The sequence below is a fragment of the Polypterus senegalus genome, chromosome 12 (genome assembly GCF_016835505.1).
Source record: "Polypterus senegalus isolate Bchr_013 chromosome 12, ASM1683550v1, whole genome shotgun sequence".
Classification (NCBI taxonomy): Eukaryota; Metazoa; Chordata; class Cladistia; order Polypteriformes; family Polypteridae; genus Polypterus; species Polypterus senegalus.
Window position 1 is genome coordinate 139518457 of NC_053165.1, and position 20619 is coordinate 139539075.

The window sequence follows — 20619 nt, forward strand, 5'->3', positions numbered from 1 at the left end:
CTAGAGCCAGATTCGGAGTAATGCTCTGTAGATAATGAGCAACAATGATACCTGCAAAAGACATACACAAGTCCAAAACTAAAGTATAAACAGTGCATTAACAAATGAGAGGAGATAACTCAGTCCATTAAAATGTGTTTGCTTACCTAACAGGTTAAACTAACATTTCACCCAGGTACTTTTTAAAAACAACTCAGTTTGACTTGAACAGAACACAAATCTGAGCACAGGCTGTATGCAAACCTAATGTATAAATTACACAATAAACAAGCAAATGATTTTGAAAACATTTCTGTATCTGGGATTGTAACAAAAATTTATTTACCAAGTCACTAGCTGCTAATTCCATTAACAAAGGCTAGGCAGTTTTATTTTGAAAAGCTAGTAATGCTGAGCCAAACAGAATACAATACAAGCTTAGATGAATATGAATGAAAAATCAAAACATCACAAATAAGAAATCATGTGGCATTAACATAGCTATGTTAAAAAAAAAACCTAGTGTGTCTTTGGTTAACACACAAGCAACTGTGATGCCAGCATGTGATGTAACATACAGTATGTATATTTAAAGTACACACACACACACAAAGATGCAACTTTTAAATTAATAGAATACGATGCATAGTGTATGTTGTGACTAAGCAAAGAGTTTAATTTCAAGTGTCAAATGACAAACATCTGCATGGTATTTATACAGGTGTATTTTTTTTTTCATTGTATCGACTAGACATTCGTAATTCTTGAGGTGAAATTATAAAATATCAATTACTATTTTAATTATTTAGTACTTGTTTCTTACCAAAACGTATGCTGTATGACAGGCATGTCAAACACGCGACCGCTGGGCCGCATGCAGCCCGCAACAGAAATCTATGCGGCCTGCATGACAGATCCTAGTTAGCACTGAACTTGTACAAAATGATTACTATTGTTTGTGATTGAATCATTCTGCATCTTTGGCGTTACTTATTGACTTTTCTTACTTCTGCCTTCTGACAAGAGCGCATTTTCCCCATAGTATTAAGGTATCGGAAACGTCATCTGCGAGTATAGCCACAAGCCTTGACCAAAATTAATGAGCCGCAATGTTACAACTGAAGTGCTAGGCTGCAGCAGCGGGCAGCAGGGGCGGCCTTAGGCATGTGCAAACTGTGCACCTGCACAGGGCCACCACTCCAATATATATTGAATATAAAACAGAAAAAGAGAAAATAAACAACACAGCTGACAGCAATGTGGCCGAAAAATAACGTTTCTTGTTAATTAATACGCTGTATTTACTAATGTCACTATAGTTGGAGCAGTAAGCTATATGTAGTATTATAACGTTCTGCAATAATAAGAATATCATGGGCCGTCACTTGGTTTTCAAGTTAAGTATATGTGCATATAGAAGAGTGTCATAAGCACGAAGCGGCTATGCAGTGTCCGCAACGGATGTGGCCATCCACCGTACATAAGATATCATATTGACATTGGCGGGCGAAGGGGCCACCACGAGCCTAGATCCGCCCCTGCTAGGTTACACTACTGGCTGGGCTGCTGAGACTGGCCACTGGGCAGAACTGGCCATCACGAGTAGTAATAGCTCACATATTTTCATGTTTTTTTGCTCTAGTTTAAAGTAATTTTTTGCTAGTATTGTAACGAACAGTTAGTGCAGACTACAGTTGATTAACATATTTCTGTGATTTTGAGTTTGTAAAATTAGTGCAGGTCAGGTGGCTTTTTGCATATCGGTTTATTTTACAATATAAACTTTGAAGTAAACTTAGTAAAGTAATATTTGATTTTTGGAGGATTTGTTTTCCAACTTGAATTACTGAGCAATGAATTCAGTGAGCGTTTTCGTGATTTCAGTTCATACAAACAGGACTTTGCACTGTTCTCTTACAACGCTGAGAATGCGCCTGAGAATATCCAAATGGAATTGACTGAACTGCAGTCAGATTCTATTCTGATGGCAAAATACAACAAAGTTGGTGTGCCAGGCTTGTATGCTTACCTGCCACCCTCGTATGTGCAGATCCGTAAGTTGGAATCGAGAGTACTGTCTATGTTCGGAAGCACTTACCTTTGTGAACAATTGTTTTCGTTAATGAAAGCTACCAAAACCCCACATTGCTCAAGACTTACTGTCGAGCACCTTTCATCCCTCATAAAAGTTGCAGCTGCACAAGATTTCAAGCCTAATATTGACAAACTGGTTACTAACAAGAGATGCCAAGTGTTGGGACAAAAGAAATCAATCTTACCCTGTAAGACTCCTATATAAGCAATGAATATAATATGATAATATAAGGACCTAGCTAAGAGGCTAAGACTCTAAATGTACACTGTTGTACGGAGAGTGCATGGAAATAAATTGCTTTTCTTTAAACTTTAAGTGTTACTTTTTTAAAGTTTTCAGTACTGGAAAGAAAGCTACAGTAACTTTGTACAATAGTACAGTATTTGTTACAGTGCAGCCCACTGACGCACGTATGGCAGTCGAGGCAGCCAACCAATGGTAGTGAGTTTGACCTTCCTGCTGCATGACACAGCAACAAATAATAAACACAGTAGAAATCTTTAAAGAAAAGCCTATTGTTTACTAATCATAAATTTCAAACACATCTTTGTGTTTTCTTTTTCCCAATTAAAGGTGTAAGGTGCTGCATTTTAAACTAGCTTGCTATTCAAACTCAAGCGGTGCCAGTTTTAATTATAAAAGACAAAATAAAGGTCTGTATTCCTTGAAGTAGCTTTTCTTGCTGTTGGTCTATTTGTGCAGGATGACTTCTGCAATTACCTTTTTTCAGATTATTACAATATACTTTAATGTAAAGGCTTAATGTACCAATCGCCTATCATTCACTGGTAAAGCAATGGACATCATGGCTCAGTAACTTGCATAAAGGAGCACTGCAGCTAATTTGCCTTATAGCCTTGAAAACCAGGGGCTGAAAATATTTTTTGTGAGCGGATGTTTTACTGATTTTTTTTTTAAGTGAAAACAGGCCAATGTCGATTGCCGGTTAATCGATTGGAGCATCGCTAATCCTTTTATAAAAAAATTTATAAATAAGGAATGTATATGGTGACAAAAGGGTCAGATTGTGTAAAACATCAAGAAAAAACACTAAATTGTTTCACTCTTATACACAAAATTCAAATGTATTACAATGATTGCATATATTAAAGCAATAAAAAAAATGACATTATTTATGTAGGTAAGGTACTAGGTTATTCCCATTACACAAAAACATAGGTGGGCAAATGGGAATTGCTAATAAGCCTAAAAGAACATTTAAAGCTCTTAATAAATACTAGATCGATAAATAGATAGATAGACAGACAGACAGACACTTTATTAATCCCAAGGGGAAATTCACATAAAATAGTAAATAGTGTCCAGGGAGCAATTCCACATAAAAGAAAGTGGTAGAAGTGATCAGTGAAATAAAGAAAGAGAAAAAAAAATAGATAAAAAGGTAAAAAGATAAAGTCATACACGGAGCTGCTGGAAAGGCTGCCACTCGGATGCGTTGCCGGAAACTTTCTACTAAACCATGGGAAAAACTATGCTATCAAAGGTGTGTTTTTTTTTTTTGTTTTTTTTGTTTTTAGTAAAGTGAAAACTGCGAATTCTGATGGGAAGAGTCATATGGGCAAGTCAATGTTATTTTCCCATAAAAATCAGAGAGTTAATACTTTATTACTTTTTTACAGTATATTATAAAAATGTCCCAAAAGCTTTGATATTTGACATCTATTATCATTTGTATCTAACTCAAATTAAAGTTTTAATAGTAGTGCTGTTGCCTTTGCATCTTACAATAGATTTGATATGTAAGGAGTATAAATTCATACGAACAGTTACCATAATATCACATTTTCTGTATTTTGTACTATTATTTAAAAGATACAAAAGCGGATGAATAAAAAGCTTAATTTGGATAAGTATACAAAAATTGAAACTGAATAAAGTTCTTTAAAAAGCCAAATCTTGATGTAACAGCATATTTGGCGTAATTAAATAACATACAATATGCAATTATATACAGTATATTAACTGTATACACTGTATGACTAAACACAATGTAAAAAAATTGGTTTTAAATAACAGTGGCTATAGATCTCATTTCTTTTAGACAAGAAAAAAAAAAAAAAGATTACACCCTTTTTGTTGTCCTTGTATTGTTTAATATTAAGCTAAATAAATTGATGTATTTTAGTACATTTATGTCAATAATTAAAAAACGAAAAAGTTTTGACATTTATACATATATTTTGTTAAAGATATCATTTATTTAGGTTTAGTGTTGTTTCTCCAACAAGATTATTTTAGCTCTACTATAATCTGCTTAACTATCAAAATCATCTACTGTTGACCTCATTGTCCGTCTTTCCATTCACAACTCGACTCACAGTGGACCAATTTTGGTACATTCTTTAAAATGGTACACTTATTCTTCAAATAAATTTTTCAAGAAATTTCCATTTTCTTCATGTTATTTCAAACAAGAATGCTATATAAAATTTTGGAAAATTCAAAAACTCCCACTGAAAAACATTAGGAATATTTTGAAATTGTCAATCTTAAAACTGAAGTTGCGCAGAATGCTTCTTTTACAGATTAGGTTACTGTTTCATATCCACCTTGTGATTGGTTATTTCCACTTGTACATTTTTCTCTTTTACTCATCCAATTGCCACTCCTGACAATAGATAGCTATCAATACAAGTTACTGAAATGCTGGGAAAGTCAAACATGTGCTTCCATAGCTTGTGCCCGATGCTTGCTGCAGAAGTAGCAGTTTAAGTGATCCTGTGTCACAACAGCTACTTGACAGTAGTTAAACATAAAGGAATATAAATGAAAAAAGGTGCTTATCTAGAAAAAAATGGAAGAGGAACGGAGCGATGTGTCACACTGTAACCATAAAGTAAATAAATGTGCTCTCAGTATGTACATTACACTAAAAACACCCTCACATTTGCTTTATCTGATGATTATAGTAAATATTTCTCTGAATGTATGAATTACTAATAATAATTCTTTGCATTTATATAGCGCTTTTCTCACTACACAAAGCAATTGCAGGATAAGGGCCTTGCTCAAGGGCCCAACAGAGCAGAGTCCCTTTTGGCATTTATGGAATTCAAACTGGCAACCTTCCGATTGCCACTGCAAATCCCTAGCCTCAGAATTAGCAAAGCACCACCTGGATGATATGGATCATGCCAGTATTAGAATGAGTATTAAAATGTGCAACCATGTCTTTTTCCAACATTAACTCTAATCAGATGTAAAACACACAAGTGACGAGTCACGCTTCTCTGTTTGGCAGTCAGATAGGCAGTCTGGGTTTGGCAGATTCCGGGACAACGTTACCTGCCTGACTGCATTGAACAGTCAAGTTTGGTGGAGGAGGGATAATGGTTTGGGGCTGTTTTTCAGGGTTTGGGATAGGCCCCTTACTTCTAGTAAAAGGCAATCATAATGCTTCACTATACCAAGACATTTTGGACAATGCTATGTTTCCAACTTTGTGGAAACTGTTTGGGGAAGGCCCTTTTGTATTCCAGGATGACTGTGCCACAGTGCACAAAACAAGGTCCATTAAGACATGGTTGGTGGAGTTTGGTGTAGAAGTGTTTAACTGGCCAGCACAGAGCCCTGGCCTCAATCCCATCGAACAGGTTTGGGATGAACTGGAATGGTGATTGCGAGCCAGGCCTTCTCGTCCAACATCAGTGCCTGGCCCCATAAATGCTCTACAAAATGAATGGGCACAAATTCCCAGAGAAACCCTCCAAAATCTTGTGGAAGGCCTTCCAAGGAGATTACAAGCTGTTATAGCGACATATGACCAACTCCATATTAAAGTCTATATATCTGAATACTATGTCATTAAAGTCCCTGTTGGTGTAATGGTCAAGAGTCCAAATCCTTTTGTTCATATAGTATATTCAAATACAGGATATGAAGTAAATCTACTCATATTATACAGAGATATATATATAGGGCTGTGCAATATGACCAAAATTTTATATCCCGATATTTCATTTCATATCCCGATATCACGATATAGTACATTTTCTTTGTATTCAGTGAATAGTTTATATAATCACCACTCCTTTTTTTTCATTTAAATTAAAAAAATCAAAAATGAGAAGTACTCAACTTGTAATTATTTCTGTTCTTTTATTTAGAACATTTGAGCAAATGTTTGACTTAGAATGTAAACATAAAATGTTAATGTATCAAATATAAAACACTTTTCAAAAACAAATTACTAAAGGCCCAATATAAAATACTGCTATATAAAATGCCTGACAAACAAAATGTGAACTGTAGCAGCAATAACTCTCACAACATATATTAAATATAAAAGGATCAAAGCACTAACAACTAAAGTATATAAGGCCAATAAACCCTTTAAACAAAATAAATACAAGTCTAACATTAACTGTCAAAACCAAATGTAAACATTGTACTTCAAACTGTAGCAGCAATAAGGCTTACGACAAAAATATATTAAATATATAATATTAAATATAATATTTTTAGGCTACATTCTAGTAAAATGTTAATTTGCACATCGTAGTGTGGCAAATCTCCGTTAATGAGTTACAGCTGATCGCCCCGTGCGTGGGACTGGACAGCGCTAACGTGTTGATGCCGTCCAGCCCCAAGCACGGGGCGATCCGCGGTAACTCGTTAACGGAGATTTGCCGTGTTAATGCAGTTGTGGCGTAAACGTAATGTAGCTTTCTGTTCTTTATTGTAGAGTTCTGTTCTGCAGTTTGTGTTCTGTGATTTACATCCCTCTCAGTTATTTATTCTGTTGTCCCTGTTATTTCTGATGGACTGTAATAGAGTGGAAGGTAAAGGAGGTTCGGAGGGATGGGGGTGGAGCCGAGGGCGAGGGGAAAGAGCTGTGAAAAAGGTGGAGTGGACGACGATCTTGTCGCCCCTAGCTAAGAGAGTTTGTTTTAGGATTGCTGTCTGTTCGGCGTGGTTGTGGCCAACAGCAACCATTTTTTTTGTTTGTGTTTAATAAAGAGGGAACTAACCAAGTGACCGTCTCGGATCGTCATTACGTCTGGAAGACGCTACAGTAATTTTAACAAGATTAACGCTGACAGCAAACGCTGTAGGGAAAATTATGCCTTAAGCAAATTGTTTTGGTAGCAATTAATCTTCCAAGCTTTTAACATGCTCGTTTAAATAGTACCTTTACAACTGTAATATCCTACGTGGCCTGCCTCTCAGTTGTAAACTATCTGCATGCTCGCTCACGTGCTTTTTGCAGAGGTGGTAGAAGAGGTTTGTCGTGTTGGAGTCTGTGGTAGCGATCGGTTTGCAGCATAATTTGCACAGTACCGTTTTCTGGTCCGTGTCAGACTCTTCAAATCCAAACCATCTCCATACTACAGAGGTAGCCCCTCGTTTAGGAACAAGGTCCTTCTGTGTGGAGCTACCTGGTGTTGCCTCGTCTTTATCAGCTATGCTAGTGTGTCTGCATCTACGTGGTGGCCATCAAAACAATGAAAAAAATATTGCCGTAAACAGTTTATTTTGCGACACCACGAAACAAACGATAGCGTAATGTGCAGCGATAGACGTTTTCATATTGTCATCCGATATATATCGTTATATCGAACAGCCCTAATATATATCAGTACAACATTTTATGTGACTTTTTTTGGAACGCTTTAAATCAGGCTTATTTTAAAACCTACATATATATGCTTGGTAACGAGCTTTAATGTGATGTTGTTAAGATTTTCAGATTCTTATTCCATTTTTAAAATTATAAACTAAAAAATATCAAGAACTTGTTTCCCGCAGGACAAGACTTGGTGCCAAAAGATTTAACCACACCCGGGGCCAGAAATAAAAGACAAAAAAAAAAAAAGTGTATGACAGCTGCTGTACAGGTTTTTAAATGTTCAATGCACCGTGCGAGATGCAAACACACAGCACAGGAGGAGCAAGCCAGCAGCTGAACGACCAAAGAGGAGGTTGTTAAAAAAAAAAACCAACACAACACACACACAATTGGTTTCCCATTGTATTACTGTTTAACAGAGTTTTTTGGAGGAGAGACCACGTCTCCATAGGGTGCATTCAGCACCCTTCTTCACAATGTAATCAGCAGAAATGCGAAGTGGCTGGCGAGTCAAGTGAGCAGGGGGAAACCCCCTAGTGAGCAGTATAAGGAAACACTTATACCGTTTCCTAACACTGGCAACTAAACTAACTAAATGTTAATTAGTTCTTTGCTGAGGAATTATACATACTCTGAAACAAAAAAAAAAGCTATGACTACAGGTATATTAGGTTACTAGAATATGAAAATCTGTCATTTTTCTAACCTGATTAGTCTGGAACAGGGTCGCAGGGGGGTGCTGGACTCAATCCATGCTAGCTTTGGGCGCAAGGCAAAAAAATGCTGGTCAGGACGTGCACACAGACACACACACACTCCAACCACACAGTACTGCCAATTTAGGATTGCCAGTTCACCTAACCTGTATGTCTTTGGACCGTGGGAGGTAACCAGAGAACATGGAGGAAACCCACGCAGGCATGGAGAGAACATGCAAACCTCCAAACTGGGAGAACCCAGGACATGAATGCTGGTCTCCTTACTGCAAGGCAGCTTTGCTACCACTGCGCTAAAACACAAAAAGCACTCATTAGCTCTTGGATATGTACAGTCAGAAAACTGCACTCCAGTAGAAACAAAGTGAAAGAAAACTAAGATCTCAAACCCTTCAGTTTTAAAAGCAAATATTTTAAAAACTAGCAAATTTCTTCCATGAAAACTAAAATATTGAACAACACAATGGTCTGCAAACATGTACACGGAAAAAGCACCTTCCATGCTTAGATGCTTATAAAGGTTAAGGCAGCAAGAGCTCACTGACATTGGCAACTGCTTTATACAATAACAAACATTGCTTATTGTATTGACAATATTATGTCCAGATTACAAGAAAGTTCTCACAGTTCTTAGTGTGCCCATAAAACACATTTCATTATCTCAGGTATTTTACTAAGGTACACTTTTCACTCATTGTTTGACTGATATTTCACATTTGCTTCCATGCCAGTGTTGGGAACACTTACTGTATTTATAAGGTCTGATCATGTGCATCTTTACAGCATGCAAAATAAGGACTGAAGAAGAAGAGTTCCAACATCCATTTTACCTGTGACAGTCAGTAGTCATTTTTTGTAAAACTTGTGCAAATGTAATTTATAGAATCGAACCTGTAATTTGTCAAGGTGTGTATGTCAAAATCTTATTTTCTCTGTAAAGCGCATTGTTTGGAGGTGGAGGTCAAATCAGCTAAATATTTAAACTGTGTATAAACACATCCCTACTTGCCTTGAAATCTAAAAATACATAAACCACTTTCTTGGTTGTTTGCTTCTGTGCAAAAGCTTGTATTTTTCATTTGAAGTAATCTTTCAAATGAAAAAAAAAATTGCATCTTGATAGTAAACATTTGAATGGTCAGCCCACCCATTTTGAATAAAAATAATTGCCGATTAAAAATAGTGAATGCACTGGTGTACCCAGCAAGGAATTCCATGTAAAGTCATTTCATTGAGGTGTGTTAGTTCCATCAATACTAAAAGGACAAAAAGTTTCTTTTCTTTTTTGATCAATAAGTTACGAGAGCTAATCTGGTGCTGAGACATGGGGAAGTCCTGACTAAGTCATGTCTGTTCACAGTAGTCTTATCAGGTATAAGATTTCACACAGTAACTGCAGACTGTCCTCGTCATTGAACCATCCACTAAATTCCTTAAAGGGTAAATCTAAAAACACCACCAGCTTACTTTTATTTACTTAAATCGTTTTTGTTATTATTTACACCTGGAGAATTTAAAATAACTATTATCTAATCATTCAGTGAAAGGAACAAATTCAAAATCCCCACATGGAAAAAAGTGAGCAGGGTACCCCATAACAGGTGACTTGCTTTTAAAAACAATCACTTTGGGGCTACGTATGTTGGCATGAAACAACTCGGCCCTACAGAGGTAAGCACTAACAAACCATGGACTATTAAAACACTCTAAACTTCAATATCATTTTTTTTTAACCAAAAGGCAGCAACAAAACACTCACATTCACAAGTACTCACCTGACCCTGTCAGAATATCTGGATTGCCCAGAGTAATAGCAGCAGTGAAGTCTTCTCCCCTATATTCTGCATCAGTTTGCCAATTTATAAATTTAGATTGCTGGGTCTAAACAAAACACATATTTGAGATAAAATAAATAAACCAAAGTATTTTCTTAGGCTACATGAATCACAGAAAATGGATATTTAAGAATTACGGAGATCAAATACATACAAAGCACCAGTCACATAACTCTTACCTGAATTGCAATTTTTGAGCGTACTTTGTCTGTTAGCTGATGAATAATCTGAGCATTTAAACTTCCAGTATTATCCATGTCTCCCACCATAACAGGAAATGCCTGTAGAAACAAAGACAAACAATTTTGCTGCCACTTGTAGTTTATAAAGGTAAATGTCTGCAAGGTGTAAAATGAGCAAATGTGGTTAAAGCCAGATCTTATAGCTTACCTCTGTAGGGCCGAGTTGTTTCATGCCAACATATGTAGCCCCAAAGTGATAGTTCGATTCACCAACTGTACTGAGTGTGATTGTATGGTTTACCTGTTTAAAGAGAATAAAAAGCTAAGCGTTAAGATCACAGCAAAACAAAGCATATACACAGATAGGATACTTCTGAAAAGAACACTAACTCCAGCTAAAGGGACTGTCACATGCAGTACTTTGCATACCTGAAAATGATTGCTAAGACCTTTATTTACAATCAGCTTCACTCCCTCCATCTGAATAGGAAAAACTTCTGCAATAAAAATAACAATTTCATTTAAATATTAATTAGCCAAAAACTTTGATAACAAAGAATTTTCCTTTGGAAATAAAAAATAAAGATTATTTTATACATCTGTACAACAGACTTTTGACATGAGAAATGAAAGACAAACATAAGAAACAAAAGACAATACATGCTTACTTCAATACAGTATTATTATGTTAGAAGGCCTTAATGAAATATGATGAATCCACAGTAATACTGGAAAACATATTTTCATCTAATAATTAGCCCAAGCAAATTTTCATGTGTATGAATCTTAGAAATAACCGCAGCAGATCCAGGCAACTAAAAATAGCCCTCCCTAAAATAATAAAAAACGGCCATTATACTGAAATACCTGGAGAAAATTACTCAATATGTAAACTCTATCCAAAATGAATTTTCACAAATCTATAATATTTAAAATTGACATCCAGTTGAAAATTATATTAATCAACAATAGAGATACTAAGGTTTGCATATTTTACACATCAAAAACACCTGGAATAGAACAGACTGACTTTATATCTATATATATATAATTCACTAAGGCAAGACACCAATGGAAAGGTGAGACACCTATAGAAAAGCACGCCGGAAGGGGCGTGGATTCACTAAGTCGCTGACAAGTAAGACACTTATGGCGCACGCAGGGAGGAGCCACGCCCACCAACTCCAAGACCATTGGATACGACAACAACTCGCAGAGCCACGCCCACCAACTCGGATGCAACAACACAGAAAGAATGGTGTCATTTATATTCGTCTGTCGTAGAGGCCTCATGTACCTCCGAGCCACCTTGACTGTTCATAGAGGCATGTTTCTCGCGGAGGTGAGTCACCATATGCAGCATGTAAAAATGGTTTGTGAGGGGTATCCCATGGGATCCTTAAAACAATCCTTTACAACTGAGGTTAAAACACAATGAAGTAAGCAGTCTTTAAAAACCGAGTTTTGTTACGACGCCTGGCGTGCACCATAGCAAACTGTTTTACACGCTACATACAGCAATTCGCATCCACGACAAACATGCATCTTCTTCACTCATGGACAATTATATGTTGCTCTCTCCAGAGTTCCATCTTTTCATTCACTTTCTGTTGTATCCTCAAACCCTCCTTTTTAGACAACTGTGTCTTTTCAGAAGTGTTCAACCATCAATAAATAATTATGCGCCGTTTGTTATGCCACGGGTTCACTATTGTGTTGTATTTTGCTCTCTCCAGAATTCCATCTTTTCATTAACTTACTGTTGTATTCTCACACCAACCCGTTTTAGACAACCGTGTGTTTCCAGAAGCGTTTAGCATTCAATAAATTATGCATGAGATTGAGTGTGTGTCTACCCGGCGCAGAGAGGCATGGGTAAGCCGTTGAACCCAATTCGAGCTGCAAACCATGGAATTCCCACTAAGTGCGACTCATACGCGCCCACTGGTTTCGTCCCTACCCTTTGTACACACCCCCCTCCCTCCTCGCTACTACCGTGGTCGGGTGTCTTGGTGGATTATATATAGAAAAGCAGCCAAAACGGCACAGAGCAATGAAACGTCTACGCGAGTCACAGGTGCATCTGGACTGTGTAAAGACGACAACGACTCAAGTGACGAGTTGGAGGTGGGCACATGAGCGGGCAGTGCATACTGAACGAGAAATCAGCAGACTAGCATGACGGAGGGAGCTGAATGGACGCCCTTCTCTTCTCCCGTTCCACAATCCGCGCCTGAGCGCTGTGCACCCCCATCCCTCTGTCCGCCAGTTTTCAGTCATGGACGATTGTGTTTTGGTTCGTTCCCTGCATTGTTACAGTGTTGCTATTCTTGCTGATTTATTACATTATCGATTTCTCAAATGTTAATTTTCTCCCTGTGCTTAAAAATCATTAAAAAAACAGCCTGATTATGCGGCGTATGGTACGCCGCAGGTTAGCTAGTAAACTATATTAGAGTAGGAAAACTTTTATTAATTACATTTAGTATAATGTGACACATCAATGTAACAGATATATAGGACAGGACTTATCATTCATTTTTAATCTCAGGTGAATTCTGTAAGAAATCAAGAGTTTCATAAACCATGCACACAAACCTTCACACGTTTGCAGTATTATAAACTGGTCAATAGATCAAAACATATGCAAAGATAAAAGAACCATCAATACAAAAATAAAGGGAGGTAGATAATGAAAAATTAAACTACTACTGCTGAAACTAACTACAGTCTTCATTATGTACAATGGATAGTGCAGCATAAAGGTTAATAAGGTAAGCAGAACATACTTAAAATATACCACTAGGAGTTAAAAATTAAATACTCCCCCATTACTTTGTATTTGCTTCATCAGTTCATTGTGAACATAAAATGTTGCCTAAAGTACATAAAGATACCAAGAGATAAAAGCAGTATCTAAATATTACATCTTGCAAGAAACATTAAAAAAAAAAAAAAAAAAGGCATGCAAACTGGATGTGTGAAAGATATAAAATTTCTGAGAGGTTTTACCATCAGTGTTAATATATAACACATGGACAAAACGGAACTCCTGTGGTGCAAACTAAAAATGTCTCAAAACTAGGCTTCATAAACTAGTACCTTTGACAAAAATTGTATAGAGGAAGATTAATCAATCCTTTGCCAACAATCATCTTAACAGCTACAGCAGGCTTGTTCATTCTTTTCATCTATAGAAAAGTATATTCCTAAAGTGGGTGATTTGAATATATTCAAAGAGAATCATAAGCATATATAAAAATAAGCATTATAGCATATTAGTATAGCAAGGGTTAAATCACAAAAAGGTTTGTGCCTGTAGATTTTTTATTTTTCATAGCAAGCTAGAAACATCCAATATTTCATGAGTCAAGGTCAGGTACATAAAGCGAGGCTGACAGGCAGAACACAACATAACTAATGCCCCCCCTCCCCCCGACCCCCACGGTGGTGAACGTGAGCCGAGGACTAGAGATAATGGTGGCAGGAAGTGGATGGGATCAGGGTGGGGAAAGATCCAGTCATGTGGACTTGATGGATAGAATAGAGTGCTACGCTCATTAGGCTGGTAAATATTGGTGGCACTAATTAGAGGCAGGACCAAGGATACAGCAAGTTGGGAGTCAGACAGGGACGACAAATGAACTGAGTGAGGTAAACTCTTGATAAGAACGGTAATAAACAGTAAGGTAGCCCCCTTGCTAACTTCTCATTTCACTGAATCGAGACGGTTTTGTACTTTCTGTAATAAGAGTACCATTCTGGCTGCACATTCTGAGGTCTCCAAGTGTCTTGTTTGAGCAGCGTGTTTCTGTCATAACACATCTCCACCATATCCCTTGCTCATTTTTCTGACACAAGTACACTCTCTCTAGCATTGCCATCACGATTTCCTTGCCAGAAAAAAAAGTCTACCTTCCACTACAATACTCCCATTAAGCTGTCTCACAATTTTACCTTTCCATCATATCTCCTCTACACAGTACACATCTACTCCCCATCTGTTCAGAAGTTGTACCATTTCGCCCAACTTACCCATCATTCTCAAAATGTGTTTATGAAAAGATTAACATATATACATGCAATGTATACAATTCACTCACAAACATACTATATATTGTCATGCATGGACGTTTGTGGATCATTTGAAGCAAGTATTACCACCCTGGGCAGATGGGGGCACTCGTGCTAACCTTCTACTCTTTTCCCATCACAGCACTGAGAAGATGGTCATTGAGGACAATTGATTCTGCCACTTCCAGTCTTGCGCCTTTAAAATCTGCTGCTGCCAAAAGATGGTGGTCAGTACTGAATCAACTGAAGCAGAGAGCAGAGCTCCCAAAAAACCAACATCTGATTGAAGAGCACCGGCTTACTTGTCTTGCTATTTGTCAATTTCTTGCAGAGGTGGGCATACCGGCCCTTTTTGTTTCATTTTCACTTTTATTAAACAAGGACAATCAGGCTAGCACCCCAACATTTTTCTGTGGGAACCTGCAGTGCATTATTCGACAATATGAATCACAAGTAAAACTTAGCCAAAACTTTCTATTCTATTAATATATCAATGGTATATGGCAATGCCTTCCATATTAAATAAAATGAGCAACATAATGGTGCAATGGGTAGCACTACCCCCTCGATGATCCAGGTTTATGCTTGTGGCCCATGTGAAGTATGCACACTTTCCTCTTGTTTGCATGGGGTTTCCTCCAAGTATTCTTGTCATCCCATATGTCCCAAAAAAGGATGTTATGTTAATTGACATTTTCTAAGTTGATCCTGTGTGACTGTGTGTGTGTCTTCTGATGAACTGGCATTCCATCTAGGATATTTCCTGCCTTGAGCCCAGTGCTGCTGGGATATGCTCCAGCCTTCCACGACCCTAAGATGGATTAAGTTGTGTATTTTAGAGACATATGAAAAAGCTTGGGAACCCCTCTCAGCCTGCATAATAATTTACTCTCCTTTCAACAAAAAAAGATAACAGTGGTATGTCTTTCATTTCCTAGGGACATCTGGCTACTGGGCTGTTTTCAGAACAAAGATTTTTAGTGAAACAGTATTTAGTTGTATGAAATTAAATCAAATATGAAAAACTGGCTGTGCAAACATTTGGGTACCCTTGTAATTTTGCTGATCTGAATGCATGTAACTGTTCAATACTGATTACTTGCAACACCAAATTGGTTGGACTAGCTCATTAAGCCTTGAACTTCATAGACAGATGTGTCCTATCATGAGAAAAGGTATTTAAGGTGGTCAATTGCAAGTTGTGCTCCCCTTTGACTCTCCTCTGAAGAGTGACAGCATGGGATCATCTCAAAAGATCTGAAAACAAAGATTGTTCAGTCTCATGGTTTAGGGGAAGGCTATAAAAAGCCATCTCAAAGGTTTAAACTGTCAGTTTCAACTGTAAGGAATGTAATCAGGAAATGGAAGGCCAACGCCACAGTTGATGTTAAACCAGGTCTGGCAGGCCAAGAAAAATACAGGAGCAGCATATGCGCAGGATTGTGAGAATGGCTACAGACAACCCACAGATTACCTCCAAAGACCTGCAAGAACATCTTGCTGCAGATGGTGTATCTGTACATCATTCTACAATTCAGCACAATTTGCACAAAGAACATTTGTATGGAAGGGTGATGAGAAAGAAGCCCTTTCTGCACTCACGCCACAAACAGAGTCGCTTGTTGTATGCAAATGCTCACTCATTTAGACAATCCAGATTCATTTTGGAACAAAGTGCTTTGGACTGATGAGACAAAAATGGAGTTATTTGGTCATAACAAAAAGCGCTTTGCATGGCGGAAGAAGAAAACACATTCTAAGAAAAACATCTGCTACCTACTGTCAAATTTGGTTTGAGGTTCCATCAGGCTGTAGAGCTGTGTGGCTACTTCAGGGACTGGGGCCCTTGTTAAAGTCGAGGGTCAGATGAATTCAACCCACTATCCAAAAATTCTTCAGGATAATGTTCAAGAATCAGTCACAAAGTTGAGGTTATGCAGGGGGAATATTCCAACAAGATAATGACCCAAAACACAGTTCGAAATCCACAAGGGCATTCATGCAGAGGGAGAAGTACAATGTTCTGGAATGGCCGTCACAGTTCCCTGACTTGAATATCATCAAAAATCTATGGGATGATTTGAAGCTGGCTGTCCATGCTCGGCAGCCATCAAATTTAACTGAACTGGAGAGATTTTGTATGGAAGAATGGTCAAAAATACCTCCATCCAGAATCCAGACATTAATCAAAGGCTATAGGAGGCGTCTAGAGACTGTTATATTTGCAAAAGGAGGCTCAACTAAGTATTGATATAATATCTCTGTTGGGGTGTCAACTAATTTTGTTCTAATGCATATTGTGTATTTTCTGTTAATCCAATAAACTTAATGTCGCTTCTGAAATACTGTTTCCATAAAGCATGTCATATTAAAAGGAAGTTGCTACTTTGAAAGCTCAGCCAATGGTAAACAAAAATTCCCAAAAGGGTTCCCAAACAATTTTTTATATGACTGTATGTTATTAAAAATGACATTTAAATATTCCTATTATTCATACACAAAGAGTGTTTGGTTTTGAATGTTGCCCTCTTCGCAGCCAGAAACAGTTTTGAGCGCAATTTAATTGACTAGTGTTTGTGTTTTTACCACCAAAATCTATCACCATTACTATAACAAAGTATTACAGATTGTTGAGATACAGGTGCTGGTCATAAAATTAGAATATCATGACAAAGTTGATTTATTTCAGTAATTCCATTCAAAAAGTGAAACTTGTATATTAGATTCATTCATTACAAAACAGACTGATGTATTTCAAATGTTTATTTCTTTTAATTTTGATGATTATAACTGACAACTAATGAAAGTCCCAAATTCAGTATCTCGGAAAATTAGAATATCAATTAAGACCAATGCAAAAAAAGGATTTTTAGAAATGTTGGCCAACTGAAAGGTATGAACATGAAAAGTATGCGCATGTACAGCGCTCAATATTTAGTTGGGGCTCCTTTGGCCTGGATTACTGCAGCAATGCGGCGTGGCATGGAGTCGATCAGTCTGTGGCACTGCTCAGGTGTTATGAGAGCCCATGTTGCTCTGATAGTGGCCTTCAGCTCTTCTGAATTGTTGGGTCTGGCGTATTGCATCTTCCACTTCACAATACCCCATAGATTTTCTATGAGGTTAAGGTCAGGCGAGTTTGCTGGCCAATCAAGAACAGGGATACCATGGTCCTTAAACCAGGTACTGGTAGTTTTGGCACTTTGTGCAGGTGCCAGGTCCTGTTGGAAAATGAAATCTGCATCTCCATAAAGTTCGTCAGCAGCAGGAAGCATGAAGTGCTCTAAAACTTCCTGGTAGACGGCTGCGTTGACCTTGGACCTCAGAAAACACAATGGACCAACACCAGCAGATGACATGGCACCCCAAACCATGACTGACTGTGGAAATTTTACACTGGACCTCAAGCAACAAAGATTCTGTGCCTCTCCTCTCTTCCTCCAGACTCTGACCTTGATTTCCAAAGGAAATGCAAAATTTACTTTCATCAGAGAACATAAATTTGGACCACTCAACAGCAGTCCAGTCCTTTTTATCTTTAGCCCAGGCGATACGCTTCTGACGCTGTCTCTTGTTCAAGAGTGGCTTGACACAAGGAATGCGACAGCTGAAACCCATGTCTTGCATACGTCTGTGCGTGATGTTCTTGAAGCAGTGACTCCAGCTGCAGTCCACTCTTTGTGAATCTCCTCCACAGTTTGGAATGGGTTTTGTTTCACAATCTTCTCCAGGGTGCGGTTATCCCTATTGCTTGTACAATTTTTTCTACCACATCTTGTCCTTCCCTTTGCCTCTCTATTAATGTGCTTGGACACAGAGCTCTGTGAACAGCCAGCCTCTTTAGCAATGACCTTTTGTGTCTTGCCCTCCTTGTGCAAGGTGTCAATGGTTGTCTTTTGGACAACTGTCAAGTCAGCAGTCTTCCCCATGATTGTGTAGCCTACAGAACTAGACTGAGAGACCATTTAAAGGCTTTTGCAGGTGTTTTGAGTTAATTAGCTGATTAGAGTGTGGCACCAGGTGTCTTCAATATTGAACCTTTTCACAATATTCTAATTTTCCAAGATACTGAATTTGGGACTTTCATTAGTTGTCAGTTATAATCATCAAAATTAAAAGAAATAAACATTTGAAATACATCAGTCTGTTTTTAATGAATGAATCTAATATACAAGTTTCACTTTTTGAATGGAATTACTGAAATAAATCAACTTTGTCATGATATTCTAATTTTATGACCAGCACCTGTATTTTACAATAAAAAGGGCTTTAAAAGATTAACTAAAATTAACTAAAATACTGGAATGGATGACAATTAATCTACAGCCTAAGTATTTTTAACATAGTGCATATGAAAATCAAGCGAGAAATGACCAAATAAGTCCTTCATGCATCTCTTTGTAATATCTCACCATTTCACCAACTCAAAAGCTTGGCTCAGAGCAAAGACAGAGTCACGTAACCATTCATTCAGCCAAACATTTATGGGCTGTTTCTGGTTCCCATTCAAGCATTAAAAGAGGCAACTTTATTATAAATGTAAATTGGCAGAGATTACAAATTGTTTTGCTGTGTATGCATGACCGAGATAGGTATGTAAGCATTTTCCAGAAAAGAAGCTCTTACCTTTACATTTTCTGTGACATTCCTCAAATGTGCCTGGGTTCGGTAACTGGTTTTCCTGTTTGGCTGCTGGTTTATCTGTTTGCGGCGTAAGTGTGGAGACAGGTGGCATGGTGAAACCTGGGGGTACAGAGACCAGCCCAGTGCCAGCAGCCCCAACAGGGGGACTTGGGGATCCAGCTGCCAAGACGTTACCCATTGCCTACTAAGAAAAAAGACAGAAATATACATGACAGAACAGTTGGTGATTCTCAATATTCCAACAACAGCACACTATTTATAACGTGAGAAACACTGTAAGAAATGTGTCTTAAATGTCACAATAACTATAATACATTACACAGTAAATCTAGACTTGTAACATGAAATATATGGTGTAAATCATACCTTACTACATGACTTGTACTTAGCATTCCTCCGAGTAATAACATGACAATCAAGCTAAACGTTCACATAGGGATCACTGCCATCATATTGGCAGTTGCCCTAAAGTCACAATTGACTTGACTGAAACGGAGAGCAAACGGCTCGCCTTCTTTCTGCATTACAACGAAGTACCAACCAGGCGTGAACTGCTCAGCAACTGTTAGGGTCAACCGGATAGGGTTTGCGCCTCTTCAGTCCAACCGCATATCACACCCTTCTCCATGTCTCTTTTGCGTTGCTACCATGCACCCCCACCTTCTAGTCTATAGTCTTCTGGATTATTTGAGGTGTCTGTGTTTTACTCCTTTACCTGTCCCATAGTCGTCACTCTCACCATCCCCACTTATGTCATTTAAGGCCTCTATGATACTTTACTTGAATGTGCTTGGGCCCCCGATTGACAAAAAAGAGCCTTACTTAACACCCACTTTGCGGAGCTTTTTTTTTCTTCACATCCATTTCAACCTTCTTACACGTCTTATCTTAAACCTCATTCAGTTCAGTACTCCAGTTCACAGAAGAATGTATGCCCCCACCCCCATTACAAATACAAAAGCAATTTCAAAATGCATTCAGCCTGGCATAGAACTTCTCTAAGACTAGTATCATCGTCCCTGTACGGCATGCACAAGATTATTTATCGGTTCCCCACGAGCGCCCCAAATGCAGCGTCAACCCTGTGGCCTGTAAAGGACCCCATGGCACTCACGTTGTTTCCCTGACAGAAGGACGGAGAAGCTGCTGCCGGCGGATGAACAAGGACAACCAAACCCATTCGCTCCAATGCATGTCTCTCTCTTACTCCAATTGGTCGACGATGAACTTCTCGTCTCCTTCATTGGCTCCATTTTACGCTAATCAACTCTGAGCCTGTTCGGCAGAGTTATTCAGAGGAAGGGGCGTGTCACAGCAAAGATTAAACAGCGCCTTTATATCATCTATAGGCGGAATGTAGAAAACTCGTGTGCTTGGTAATATCGGATAATAATAATACAACTCTTTATAATACCACCCTCTAAAGAGACAGCTGGAGTGGCTGGAAAAGCGTGAATAGGCGGTCGTAAAATGACGTCTTTAAAATCTGGACATTGATGCGCTT

General features: G+C 38.1%; 1 protein-coding gene across 3 annotated transcripts in view; it reads right to left on the reverse strand.

The window, feature by feature from the left end:
• LOC120541712 (mitochondrial import receptor subunit TOM40 homolog) overlaps window positions 1-20330 on the reverse strand; it is a 24956-nt gene extending 4626 nt beyond the window's left edge. The window contains exons 1-7 of one of the 3 annotated variants that reach the window (XM_039773594.1): window positions 20230-20330; window positions 19098-19296; window positions 10827-10894; window positions 10606-10698; window positions 10395-10496; window positions 10156-10261; window positions 1-51 (exon numbers count right to left, since the gene is read on the reverse strand). The exon at window positions 1-51 is cut by the window's left edge and continues 72 nt beyond it. In XM_039773594.1, the coding sequence (XP_039629528.1) occupies window positions 1-51; window positions 10156-10261; window positions 10395-10496; window positions 10606-10698; window positions 10827-10894; window positions 19098-19296; window positions 20230-20295 (685 nt within the window). In that variant the 5' untranslated portion in view covers window positions 20296-20330. Of the gene's footprint in view, window positions 52-10155; window positions 10262-10394; window positions 10497-10605; window positions 10699-10826; window positions 10895-19097; window positions 19300-19481; window positions 19581-20229 lie in introns of those variants that run through there. The other 2 variants (XM_039773595.1, XM_039773596.1) reach the window with 2 other exon arrangements.
• Window positions 20331-20619: the final 289 nt, after the last annotated feature.